This window comes from Columba livia, chromosome 20 (assembly GCF_036013475.1).
Source record: "Columba livia isolate bColLiv1 breed racing homer chromosome 20, bColLiv1.pat.W.v2, whole genome shotgun sequence".
Taxonomy (NCBI): Eukaryota; Metazoa; Chordata; class Aves; order Columbiformes; family Columbidae; genus Columba; species Columba livia.
The window spans coordinates 1,550,743-1,564,774 of record NC_088621.1 but is presented as its reverse complement, the minus strand read 5'-3'; the positions used below and the strand labels follow the sequence as shown (position 1 = coordinate 1,564,774).

The following is a 14,032-nucleotide window of genomic DNA, read 5'->3' as shown; positions in this document are numbered from 1 at the left end:
TCGAGTTAAAGAAATCACTGTAACATTTTGCTTTATAGAACAGGACTTTGCTTTTATACTGATAACTGTCACCCCAGTGGTGCTGAGTTGCGGAGCACTGGGCGACCACCGGCTCTCACACCCCCGACGTGCACGATTATCATTCTTCCTCCCGTGGCGATGGCGGGACTGGGACATCCAGCCTCCCCAGGCACGGCTGGGTGTATCTGGGGGGATATTTCCATTTATTGCAATGATTCCGGGCTGTGCACCCCACGCGCCTCAGCCCAGACAAAGGGCAGACACTGGCGAAGCCCTGAGACCCGCCGGGCCGGCTCCTCCCGCCCTGCGGCGGCCGCTCTCCCCGGCCGCGGGCCCGGGAACCGGCAACGGGCCCGGCAGGACCCCGCGCACCCAGCCGGCGGGCGGCAGGACCCTGCGAGACCCGTCCCGTGGTGCCCCGGGCCGGGCCGCCGGCCCCGCCCCCGCCCGCAGGCCCCGCCCCGCGGCCCCGCCCCTTCCTCTCTCCCTCCGTCCCTCCCGTGGCAAGATGGCGGCGCCCTTAGCGCGGCAGCTGGAGGAGCTGCTGAACCCCCGGCCCGGCCTGCGCGACCCCGAGGACGACGCGGAGGAAGGTGAGGGAGGCCGGGAGGAGGGCGTAATACCCGCGGCCGGCGGGGGCGAGCCGGGCTGGGCAGGGCCGGGCAGGGCAGGGCGGGCGCCGCCGGAGCGGCCGCACGTGGCGCCGCCGCGGGGGAGCTCGGCCCGGGCGCGGGGCCCCCTCAGCCCCGCTGGGCGCCTCGTTCTCCCCGAGCCGCGGGCGGAGGTTGGCCCGCCCCGCTGTGCCCCGGGCGGCCCCACTGCCAGCGGCGCTCGGCCTGGCGGTACCCGCAGCACCGCCCCCGGACGGGTCAGGGCCGAGACCGGGGTCACCTCAGGGATCGAGGTTCTCTCGGGGATCGGGGTCTCCTCATGGCCGGCGTCACCTCAGCGGCCAGGATTCCTCAAGGATCAGGGTTCGCTCAGGACCGGGTTCCCCCAGGGGCCGGGGCTGCTCCAGGGGCCGGGGTCACCTCAAGGCCGAGGCTGGAGCTCCCCCAGCACTGGTTCTGCCCGGGCCCGCTGCCCCCGCGCAGGCCTCGCCGCAGGCCGGGCTGTGCAGAGCCGGGCTGGGAGCAAACCGGCTGGAGATCTCCAGAAGAAGGGACATAAAAGTGCCGTGTCAGGGCAGAGCTGCCTCCCGTCGCTGGAGCGCAGCCCTTGCTGGCGACGCCGGCTGGCACATCACACCACACCGTGCACTCACACCAGGCCACAGCACCCTGCACGTGTCTCTGTTGGTGCTTGCCAGTGACCAGTATCCAACTTACCTTTTACACCGAGTTCTCTTACCTTAGTCATGAATTTTGAGAAGTTTATTCCTTTCCCCGTGACATATAGGCGGCAGTGTCATCCTCTCAGTTTCCTTGAGTTCCTGCCATTGAGTTACCGTCTCCAGAGCGGTGTCCCCACTGGCCAGCAGACCAGCCAAGCCATGGGGCAGGACGCGCCTCTAGACCACAGCTGGCACAAGCTCCTGCATTCACCTCTCGAGAGAGAGCGCAGTGACCCTCACATGCTGACAGCGGTTGGCTCCAGTCATGGTAAATGTGCCAGCTAGCACACGCCAGCGTAGATGAGAGCAATAGTATCTTGTAAGCAACACTTTAGTAACCATTGGGGAAATTAATGTAGTCAGCAGAGGCATTTTCCCATGTTAGTAATCACGATTTAGTTTCAGACTTCATGCTTTAGCGATGCCAAGATGGAGAACGCCAGAAGATCCATTGAGTGCAACAGGTCATTCTGCATCTGCCCCCTCACAGATGTTCCCTGGTGCTGAGCATCCCGCCATCCTCTCGTAGCTGGAGTCACTGTATTTAGACCAGATCTTGTTGCTTTGATTATGAGCAGGAGATTTTTTTTGCTTCCCCCCTGCCTCAAGTAAACACTATATGTGAGGCATTAACATTTCCAAACACACATTAAAAGAGCACTTTGCGATGTTCAGCCAGTTGGATCACTCGATTGGTTGAACAAAGCTAACCCTGTAATTTTGCATACAGGGTGTCTTGCTCATGAATGACAATGAGGGAGAGGGGGTATAGTATGATGTGTTCTCTTTGCTGGACTGCTCTGTTCCTGTGTCCTGGAGGAGATCGGTATGAAAGAGGGTAATAACCACAGCTAAATTATTTTCTCTGTTTAGCCATTCTAAAATGTTTACATATTTATGCGGCTCGTGCATATAGCAAGAGGCCAGAGTGCACCTGAATTGCATTTTTCCTCATTTAATCTCTAAGTGTGAAGTGTGTGAAGGCGTTCAGCTTTACTGAGCCCTCCACCTGGAGGACATCACTGCTCATGAGACCCTCGCCAATCTGTGGAAGGGCTTGGATAGGCTTAGTTTGTCTAGCGCTTTGTGCGGGTTCCCTAAAATAAAGAAGAGGCGGGGAAGAAAGTGTGAATGCAGGCGGCGTTCATTCAGAAAGAAAAAAGAATTCAGCAGGATTTTTGGTGTGGGTTAATGAACGTTCACGTCTGTATTGCAGGTGAGCCCTGTGCTACCAAACCTGCATATGGAGAAGCCCAGAGTATGGGGAGGGGGCTGGAATTGGTCAGTTGGTGTAGGATCTGCCTTCCTTGTGCAGGAGGCAGAGCACGCCTGGCTGCAGAGAAGTCACAGAATGTTTTCTGAAAAATACCCTTGGCGCTGTCTTATCTCTCATATTATTCACTGAATAGTTTCTAGGCAGGACTGGTGCTGACCAACACAAAATCCAGCTTTGAGGCCTTTTCTTTGCCTTTGATTCCCCAGCGACTTTTCCCCCTTTGCAGAAGACCGGTGTGCTGCCTTTCCTGCACCAGGCCAGGCAGAGCCTTGCTCTGTCTCGAGGCCTAGAAGCCAGACTCTTGTGCGGGGCTGTGTTGCCATCCAGCTCACTTTTGCAGTATACTTTTATTTGTAGAGCATGAGGAGTTTTCCATGGCTGCTTCCTGCATCTCACTCTTGTAGTCTGAAATTCAGTTCTGTTTATAAATGCCGTCTCCCCTTTTTCCCCCCAGCTACAGTTGCTAAGGTGATTGACAAATTTGAGGATGAAACCGCAGATGACATTTTCCCTGTTGGTAATATACGGAAAAAAGCTTCAGCCTCTCTCTTGGAAGCTGATAAAAGGTACAGTGGAAAAGCTACATCTCGCAAAGCCTTGCAAGCAGAACTCTGGGGAGATGCTCCGTCTGAAGAGGGATCTGGTAAGAAATCTCATTTCTTTCCCTTTTTCACTAGAGTGCCCATAATTCGATGCTGGCATGTTAGCCGAGCTAGTGCCATCTGAACTTAGATGACAAACTTTAGGTCCCCGTTACAGGGCGAAAAAAAGGTACAGTTCAGTTGGACATCTTGAAGTGCCCTCCTGAAATCCAGGCCGTATTTTTTGGCCCGAGGAAAGGGGAAATTCCAAAGAGGAGGTCACTTGCAGGGCTCGAGGAATGAGTGTGACTGGGTGTAAGATGAAGGTCAGTGCACTGACTGAACATTGTGTGGAGGAAAAGAAACAGCTCCCATTTTTAAGCCTGTGTATCTCAGGGACTACAAGTATACACTTTGATTGCTTATTATGTCAGTGTTTCATGGGAGAGCTAAGCCAGGAATCTCCTAATCATTGCGGCAGAAAATGGGAGCTGAGATACTTTTGTGGATATGGCCTTATGTTTCTTTTGTTTACCCGAAGCAGCGAGTAACATCATACACAGATGAAATGGAGTTTGGAGCTCAAATAGCCCAAACCTGCAGCTATTGATGATGCATGCTACAAAGCGGCATGTTTTGCTAATAAGTAAATAACTTTTTCTCTTTTAATTATTAGCTGACGAGGCATTAGATGAATGGTACAGTGGCAGTGAAGATTCAGAAGAGAACGGCAGCTTAGGCAGTAAGACAAAGGAGAAGCTCAGCAGTGCTGGCAGTGACCAGGAGGATGACTTGGAAGATGATGAAGAGACAGATGTGTCTGTCAAGGCTAAGGCACCGAAGTTCAGTTTCCAGAATATCACAGACTTTGAGAAATTTGCAGAGGGGATGGATGATGCAGGAAGCAGTGAGGGGGAAGATGAGGATGAAGAGGATGAAGATGATGCCAGCGTGGAAAAAGGAGGTCACGAGGAGGAATATGGGAGTGAAAACCACAACAATGTAAAGGAAACCAGAGACAGTGAAGATGATGGGGGAGTGATGACATTCTCAAAAGGACAAGAGTCTGAAGAAGTAGAAAAAGGCAAATCTGTGAAGAACCAGCTAGGTTTGTGCATGTCTTTTGCCAAGACTTTCACCTCGCTGACAGTATAGAAACTGGCCACGTTAGGAACCCCTTCAGCCTGTTAACATGCTATTAGCATACTGCATGTGCATGCTGCAGCGGCCCTAGTCATTAGCAAATGTTCTGCCAAGTCTGCTGTGCAAACTGGCGTCACTGCTGGTACCAGATTCCCTGTTATGAAGTGTATTTATCCGCTGGCTTAATTGAACCAGTGCTGAATATACTTGTAGTGTTGGAGGGGATGGGGACTTTCTGCACTTTAATAGTGCTGAGCAGCGATGCTGATATCGCTTCTGTTTCTTTTCAAAATGTGATACTGAATGCAATTTCTTTCTGTCTGTCCTATTAAACTATCAACCTCCTATCAACCTCCATTTGCAGAATGTCCTTTTCAACAGTACAGCAAAGGGATGGGGTTCTGTGGATAACAGAACTGCAGGCAGGATCATAGGGTGGGATGCTGCTTTGTCCAGAGACACCTTGTGCCACCAATTTTGTGCTGGGTCAGTGAATGCAAAGGTTTGCCCTAACCACGAGTAATGTAGCCCAAAGCCTGTGCTGTTGAATCAACTGTACTTTGGCTTGCTGAATAATTGTTTTCTTTTCTCTTTGTTATGAAGCACTGTGGGATCTGCTATTGGAAGGGAGGATCAAGATGCAGAAGGCGCTCCACACAGCCAACCGGCTTCCGCAGCCAGATACTTACCCGCTCTTCAGAAAGGAAGGTGGACAAGAATTTGACAATGCTGTCGAGAGCTGTAAGAATTCTTTAATCTTTCTCCTTTGGGTAGACTCTGCTGTAGCCAATATGTTTTGCCTGTTTTGGGAAGTATTAATGGGAAAGTGATGGCTTTGAGTTGCACGTGTCTGTAGTATTAGCTGTTTGTTTGTATGCCTTGTTCATTAGGTACCACACAAAGAGAAACCAAAAAGTGTGTCTTGTTGCTTGGGCAGTGCTGGGAAGCCTCGGCTTGGGTCCTGCTCTTATTTCTAGTTCTGTGGGGATTCCGTGTCAAATTTAGGTTTCGTGCTGGATCCTAGAAATAATTGGTTTGGTTACTGCTGTTTGGTGCAGGGTTGGGTTGCTTCTTTGTCCAGAGACACCTCGTGGTGCTGATTTTCTGCTGGGTCAGTGACTGCGAAGATTTGCCCTAACCAGGCCGACCCAAGTCGTCTTAAAAGCGGATTAGGAACTTTCACCGTCATCAAACCTGACCCTGATTCTTGCCCCTTCACCAAGTTTTGACTGTTACCTCGTGGCTTACAGCTGATGTGAATGCAGGAGTTAATCAGCTTAGGGGGAGTTACAGTAGGTGAGGTACTTTATATTTCAAAGTTAGCTCTGCTGCTTTAAATGAAGTGATTAGGAAAAAGGCAAACTCCCAACAATAGTAAGCTGACCTTTCAGTGAAATGCATGTTATTAATATATTAATGAGATGCATTACAAACTGCACCGAGCACTGTGTTTCATTACAGGTCTAAAATGCAATATCATTAAAGACCTTTAACAGAAACAATGGTTGACATTTTGATATTTCCCATAAGCGAAATATGTCCAGGAACACGGAGTGTAATACTGTACACAGTACAGCAGAGAGGTTAATCTTTCAGTTGTCCAGAACAGTAAAGGAAAATCCACTGTTAATAACAGCTCAGTGATTCCCTCCCTGCCCTCTTCTCGTGATCTGGGCAGGGAAGTTGCAGTAGTGCACTCTGGTGTTCCTGAGAGCTGGGTTTGCGTTCTGTATTTCATCTGCAAAGACAACAAGAAAATATAGTTGGAGTGACCTGGGCAGCCAACTGAGAGAAGTGATGAATTTAGGAACATTCTGATACTACTGCACTTGTTCAGTGTTTTCCTGTGTATTCTAAGGGACCAGATTTACATTCCTTTCTTAATTTATATTTTTTTAAATTGTAATTGTGCAGTAAAGTAGCTTGCAATACAAATAATTTTCATGAGCTGCAGTATTGTCCAATGCAGCTATCTTTCACTGCCTTACAAAGATGCTCTTTCCAGAAGTCACAACGTGCCAAGCGTGAAATAAGGAGTAACTTTATGCGTGAAGATCTAATGAAAGACCAGGGATGTAGTTGGTGTTGTGTGGCAAAGACCCATTTCTCTCTCGCTTTGCTGTGTTGGGCTCTGCAAGAGGGATTCACGTCTCATCAGCAGCTGGAGCTTTACCCAGGGTAGTCTGAGCTTGTTACATCTTCTGTCACAGAGCTGCTGCCTGGTGACAGGGCTGCGACCTCCAGTTCAGGTGAAACTAAGTCCTTTCTGAAAATACCGTAATATATTTAAAGTTCTTTCATGAATTGATGCACCTTGACTTATGAGGAGGAAAAAAAATCTCACTATAAATCAGCTTCCAATAAAACTCTTACTTTTTTTAGCTGATCAAGTGGTTTAATGGCTTCTATAAGAAAAAGCTTTTAAACTGAACGTGATGTAGTGGGCTGGGTAAACATTTGTGGACTCCTGAGTTCTCATCCCACTTGTGTTCCCAGTTTATGGGCAGGATCCCGTTCCCCACACAGGAAAACTCAGAAGAATTGTGCATGAGGAAGTTTAAGGCTGAGTTGAAGACAGGACTTTGCAGATACTGAGAGCTGAGGTGGTTCCATTGTACGTGATCTGCTTCAGTCTTGGATGGGATTTGGGATAATCACGTCATCACTCTGCTGGACTGGATGATGCCCTCAGCACTTCTTTCCAAATACACAAAATCCATTTGGCATGTTTTCATCATCGTCATTGAATAGGAGGAACCAATGTGGTGTTCAAGAGTTCATCCCAGTCCTTCCATTACTCAGGAAATTTCTGCTCTGTGCTCACAAGAAGGGTGATTTTTTCTTTTAAATGGAAAATAGTCCTTTCTATATTTGCCTCTTTGGCGTCTCCCACTTGTGACCCCCCTGTGTGCAGCCAGCGGTGCCAGGGAAATTCCTGAAGGGTTTGAGTGTAATCGTGTTAAAGAATAGAATGTTCTCTACTTAAAGCCAATTCTGAGCAAAAATGGTAAGGTCGTGCTTGTTTTCCAAATTTTGAGATTCGAGGTTACAAAACTTCAAGTGTTTAATTTATTGTTTTTGTAATCTTCTCTGAAATATTTTATTTTTTAACGATACAACGTGCCTTGGACAGTCTTGGATTCCTGAGATCTCAGGTTCTGCTGGATGATTTACTGCAAAATTGCTTATAAATTGAAGTAGAAAATGTTTTGCAGACCTGGCAGCTTTCAGGCTTCACACCCATTTGTCACCCAGCATTTCCCTTTGTGTATAGAACAAGAATTAATTAGGCTGCACTGCAGGAAAAGTTTATGGCCATAATTTATATAGGATGAATTTCTGTTTAAAGAGACAGCATTGCTTTGTTTGCACCATCTTACCTTTTCTTTTTTTTCTTTTAATCTTTAATTATATTCCAGACCTTTTTCTGTCACCCTTTTCACATACAAATTGGAGACCCAACCGTGGTCCTGGAGCTCATGTTTATTCCTGTTTTGCATCCATGGAGGAAGTCGGGCGGTTTTGACGCCGCGGCGGCGCATGTTGGAGGCGCCGCACGCGTGAGCTCCGCAGCCCGCGCGCGGGCACCTGCAGTCGTCTGGCTTTTCAAGATACATTTGTATTCTCTTGCCCCCGTATCTTCCAGCCTAGTCCAGGGCTTGAGCTGTTGCCTCTGTTTGGGGTCTTGCACGTTCAATTAATGTTTTTCATAATCAATGCAAGTCAGAATTTGCAATCTGCTCCTGATTTGCACATTAAAGAGACCCATTAATTAAAAATTCCAATCCCTGGCATGTTCCCGCAGGATCCTTGCATTATTTACATAGAAAAAGAGTGCAAGGTGCAAGTTTCTGTGCTGTGTCTCTGCGCAGATTGCATGCCTGCCATTCATTTCTCTATGTATGTTTTCAAAGGGGAGGGAGGTTAGAAGTGGATCTCATGAAAATGTCACGAAAAATTACCTCAAGGGCAAAGCAGAGCTAAAGCAGAGGTGGGAGCAGCGTCAGTGAAGCCACGTCCAGTGTCAGGAATTAGATAGTTCCTGGGTTTGGGGCTTGTTATGTTCAATCTTGATTCAGTGACCAAAAAAATACAGCTAGTTGGGGGACAGGGAGGCAACAGGAGCTTTAAGAAATGATATCACTCAATTAACAGGAGCTGTTGTGTGTGCCCTGGGTAGCTGTGCTTCCCAGTACGGTCATGTAGCTCTGTCCTTGCTATTCTAATTACTTTCTCTTTACAAATTCTGTTAAAAATACTAAGCTGAGAATGTTGCAGTGAGTAGTAGTTAAACAGCAATACTTTATGCTTCACAGAAAGAGCTTTTAGCTTTGAAATAGAATAATCTGTTATTTTCAGCTTTTAGTTGAGGAGATGAGAGATGAAAACCATAGAGATGCAGGTAAGGCTCTTGCAGGATGCAGAATGCTGGTGGAAACTGCAAGACTTGAAACAGACAAGTAGTTGTATATGTTTTCATATATGTCTATGGTTTCACTTCCCGAGAGTTGTGTTACACATTGATGAGTTATTCCTATAAGGTGTTGTATGTCTTGGGTGCAGCGAGCCAACAGCTGCTATTTAATTATGTTTTATTGAAAAGCAGAGCTAAAAGGGACACTTATAAAACTCCACAGACTTGTCTGGGACTGCACAAAGCCGGGTATGTGGTGCCGCCTGGGAAATGAAGGAGATATTGACTCCTCACTCCCAAAAAGTCCAATCCAAACAGTTAGACTGGCCCGGAAATGCCTGTTTCTGGGGTGGAAATGGGTGTATTTGTAGTGGGAGTGCTGATGAGGGACTGGACCTTTATAATAAATGCCTGAACTGGGCTCTTGGTGCACCAGGTTGCTTTGCCGCTCCCCATGACAGGTCTTTGCGGCTTGTGACTGAACAGCACATTTGTGGACTAGACCTCCTAAGGACGTGATTGAGACCCCCACTTACGCTCCTTGCCAGCAGGAGACCTCCAAACTGCCATGTGCTTTCTGCTTTCACGTTCTTGCATGTTAAACGTTTCTGTATGAACGCTTCACGCTGAATATCTATTTTCTTCTGGGTTGGTTCTGTAAGATTTTGTTAAAAAGGGACTCAAGGCAGAGGGAAAGGTACTATTTGGTGGCTGTTTAGTTGCATGTTCTCAGTGTCTTTTTAGTAGAGGATTTTTGCTGGGTTCTGTTACTCTGATTCCTGATCTTTAAAAGAATTACTGACGTTCTGTACACCATCCAGGTAGGTCATGTGGAAGAAGCATAAGGTCGGGCTGCTTTAGAAACCAGGGAGCCTGTTCTGCTTCCAGTGAGGGAGGACGTGTCAGGCCGGGTTGTGCTCGGTGTGATGGGCTCCCCCTTGCCTGCACCTGCTTGTCGTTTTACACACCTGGTTAGAGAAAAGCTGTCAGATAAAATGTGCCTTATTGACGCAGGCTCAGGATTTTTCAGAGAAGCCCGCGGGAATCAGCTGCCAATAATTCACTCGTAATTTTGTCGTGATTTTGTTATAATCTCTATTCGTGGATCACTTCTAAAACTCAAACGTGTCCGTACGTACATCTGGAGATGCTAATGCGTTAATGCAGAGCGGGGTAGGTGTCACCAGGGAGCGGGGCACAGGCAGATTACGCTGTTTCCAGAGGCATAGAGCAGTTACAGGATTAATTGGCGCTAGGCAAGATCATGCACTTAAATAGATCCCTGCTTTGAAGATTTTACTGGGAGCCTGCACAAATGTGTGACAGCAGAACTGGGTTTCAAGCCTGAGCGTAAATTATCGTGATCAGATCTAGCCCACTTAAAACTGGTAGTTCATTTTAATTGAATTGTATTAGCCTAGACACTTCATGGCTACAAAAAAACATCGTGATTGTCAATTCATGCAGGGTTGAATTTGATATAAGTGGATGTGGATGCAGGTGTCCCCAGATTTCACCTTTCCTCTGATCTAATGAAGAATCCATTGAACTCTTTGGGACTGAGCCAGAGCCTGTTGACATTAACGAAGACTTTTATCTCGACTAGAATAAATGAATGAATCAGACCCTTTTTTGTCAGTGTTGGTGTAATGATGTGATGCCGTGGAGAGCTGTAGGTGAGAGCTGTAGGTGAGAGCTGTAGGTGAGAGCTGTAGGTGAGAGCTGGGCTCGGTGGGGTGATAAGCTCCAGGGTGCCCGTTCTGCACCGGTGCCAGCGAGCGGGAGGGAGGAGAGATGAAGCGAGGAGGTTTCACCTCCTTGAGGCTCAGGTCTCAGTTCTGGGCCTGTGGTTGGTTGTGCGCACGTTTGGTTGGGTAGTGGGGCCTGTGATGTTTTGTGCACGTGCAGAACTCGGGCTGTGCGAGGCACCAGGAAAGTGTTTTGTGGCTTGTTCGTGTCTGTGAATTGTTCAGAAATTCTGTGTGGGAGGTAGTGGAGAAGTGCAGGATATTTCTTTGACATGCAGTTTTGGGCTCTGGTAAGAAAAAAACCCTCTTGCCCTTCCCCACTGAGTGCCAAGGCTTTTAGCGTGTGGTGTTTAGTCTTTTTGAGCAGAATTTGTCTGCTTCTCTTGTACAGATGTGGGAAAATTGAAGTGCTCCCGTTTTATAGGTGATCTCCATAGCCATATGTGTTGGACACTGTTGACGTTTAGGTTTATTTTAAAACTGTCTTAAATTCTAGTGCAAGGAATGGTAGAAGAGTCTGTCATTGACCTGATACACCCGAACTCTGAACTGTAGGATTACACCACACTTTAAACACATCACACAGGTTTGCCTACGCTTAAGTTTCCTGAGATAATTAATAGCTAATTAAACTAAGTTTAGCTAAATACTTGTGCACGTTAGCCTGTATACCCTACAAACAAAATGCAGGGAAACAAAGGCTTGCGAAGCACCCAGGCAAGCGTGTGCAAATGTCAGCTAACTTGGATTAATTGGCAATTGGTTACCTGGAGATGGAAACTCAGTGCTTGTCATGATAAATGTAATTAATGGCCTGGTATTATATGGGGAGGTCAGTCTAGATGGGCTAATGTTCCCTTCTGGCCTTAATATCTAGATAACTATGAAATTTCACATTTCTTCTTCCTTTGTCATTCTTGCACGTGTACTTGGGGATTCCTGCCTGGCAGAGACGGGAATGCATGCTGGCAGCTACTTTACGTTTACAGTAATGTAAAACATCAGGTTTTATAAATCTCATTTTAAAGAGCCCCGTCCCCTCCCTGGTTTGGGCTGATATCAAAAGATGATGGTTGAGGCAAATCAGCAGAGCATGAACTTCATGGAAGTGTTTCTTTCTCTCCCTTCTCAGCTTTCCCCCTCCCCCAGTCCCCACTAATAAAACCCTTCGATACCAAGCCTTTGATTCTGTTGTTGCATCTAGTTATTTTCTTTACTTTTAGCAAACTCATCTGTGTCTGATCCTGTTGTCCTTACTGTCAAATGCAGTAATATTAGAGTGAAAGGGCTAAATGGAGTCTGTTCTGTGACTCTGGGAGTCAGCTGAGCTGCCTGTGTGAAAGGGGTTTGCAGCATTGGCTCCTTTGTGCTGCAGGAATACAATTTTCCCCTCTGCAAAGGCTTTTGCATCATTTGCATTCCAATGGAACCAGCAAATTGGGCCTTTGCTATGGAGCCAACCCTTTCATTGCAACCAGCAGAAAAGTCGACCTGTTTCCTGCCATCACTTGATAAAATTCCACAAACTCAGTGTTTTGGGAGGCGTGAAGGGAACGTTACTCCTGTGATTTCCTGAAGTAACCTGGACGGGTTCACAAGTGCTTTGTGCTAAGATTCAGCTGAAGTCCGTGAGAATCGTATCCATAACTACACCACTTCTCAAAACAATCAGATCACTCTCTGCTGCCAAAGGGCTCGCAGCCAGCCTGTAATTTAGTCCAGACTGGCTCTTGTAGCTTCTGTCTTACAGTAGCCTTTTATTTCTGTAGTGTCTTGGCTTTGGGGCACCAGGACGCACAGCGTGCAAATGTGAGGACAGCGACTGTCCTGCCTGCACCGGATTGTTCCTCCCGCAGTCGGTTCCGCAGCGGGAATCACAGACCAAAGCCCCGTGTTTAGGATGCGATACCTGGAGGAATTCCCTCCGCCTGTCCCCGTCTGGTAACGTTCTCTGCTGTTGGGAATATAGAGCAAGCTCCAAAAGTAATACTGACAGACTTCAGAATTATGATACACTGGAGCTCCGGCGTAATTCTTTGTTGAAGAAGTTAGAGGCCTAAAATGTTAAGGCTTATTGTTATTCTGAGTTGATAATCTCTGCCTTGCTTTAATAATTTTTCCTCATGCCTGGATAGCCTGCGAGTTGCACAATAATCACTCACACAGCTTTGTAATCAATGCCCAAAGTAATAGGATTCCGCTGGCCAACGGCAATTAATAAATTTGTGTCTTTTTTAAAACACTAGCAAGTCGGGCCTGAAATACGACTGACTGGCTTTCCTCATTTGCATATTTATTGCAGTGGAAAAATTCTTGCCGAATGATTGATGTTGAGCCTGCCTCTTGAATTCCAAACAGCACATTATTATGAAATGAAAAATGCCGGCCATACAGTTGATTAAAGTTGAAGACAGTGGAATCGGTGTTTTTTAAGATTGTGGGAGAATTAAAGGCATATTTTAATAGATGTTGACAAGAAGTGAACTAACAAAAGCAAAGCAAAGGATTTGCTTGAAAAGATTTAATCAAACGTGTTTCTTGGGGGATTAATTGCTGGGGATGACTAGTGCAAGTGGCTGGCTTGTGGATTTGAATGAGAAGTATTGTTCTCAGGCCAGCGTATTTAGTGCCATTTTGACCTGTAGCTTAACTCCTGTCCCACAGCCGTTTGAAAGGAGTGAAAATTTCCCCCCTTCATGCGAATGTCGGGGTAAATGCGTGTACCTGATAAAGATACTTTTCATTATGTACAGCTATTAAAATAAAAGAGGTTTGATTCCTCTCCGTTGTATTTGCATAACGTGTCCGGCGTGCTGGGCCCGTTGTGTGCGGTGCTGACACACGTGGTGACTCTCCGGTGACAGGGGGGCTGTCTCAGTATTTGGCAGCTCCGTGTTTGCTCTGCTTCCCGTGGTTCAACCACCAGCGTTGTCTCAGCTTTTCTGTGTGAGCATTTCGCACAGCCTGTGGAGGCACACGCAAAATTAAAAGCTTGCATGCCAGCGATATTCCTGTCATGCCAGACCCTCAGATTTAATTGAGGGGAAAAAGTAGTTAATTTCCAGCTTTGGAACGGGCCCTGGATTTCAGCCATGTCCTGTGTGTGCGGTGCCTGTTTTGTGCTGGCGCATCCTGGTAACGATGCTCTGTGGTTGCACACGGTGTGTACGCAGTATTGCCGTGGCAGTGCCCCGTCGAGCCCTGTGAAGTGCCATGAACACACTGTGACGGAGTGAAAATCCTGGGAGGTTTGCCCCAATTTTCAGGATTCCGTCCCTGACCACCATACTCAACGTGCTGGCTGCGCCAGGGTCAGGCGGGGAGGAGCTCACCTGCTGGAGGAGTTTTGGGGATCCCAGTGGCTGGGTCTCTCAACACCTTTGCAAGCCTGGCTTTGAGGCACCAGCGTTTCTCCATTGTCTTCATGTCTCCACGTGAGGCAGCTCCTGCTGCTCCCCCAGCTGCTCATGAAGGTGAAACGAGACCCTGTTTTTAGAGGTCACAAAAAAGAGCGCA

The 14,032-nt window shown here is 47.5% G+C and overlaps 1 protein-coding gene across 3 annotated transcripts in view; it reads left to right on the top strand.

Moving 5' to 3' along the window:
- The first annotated feature begins 481 nt into the window (after positions 1–481).
- The window catches only part of AATF (apoptosis antagonizing transcription factor), a 52,968-nt gene continuing 39,417 nt past the window's right edge, over positions 482–14,032 (top strand). For all 3 annotated transcript variants that reach the window (XM_065036716.1, XM_065036715.1, XM_065036717.1), the window contains exons 1-4: positions 482–614; positions 3,085–3,273; positions 3,888–4,319; positions 4,958–5,095. In XM_065036716.1, coding sequence (XP_064892788.1) covers positions 530–614; positions 3,085–3,273; positions 3,888–4,319; positions 4,958–5,095 — 844 coding nt within the window. In that variant the 5' untranslated portion in view covers positions 482–529. The remainder of the gene's footprint in view (positions 615–3,084; positions 3,274–3,887; positions 4,320–4,957; positions 5,096–14,032) is intronic.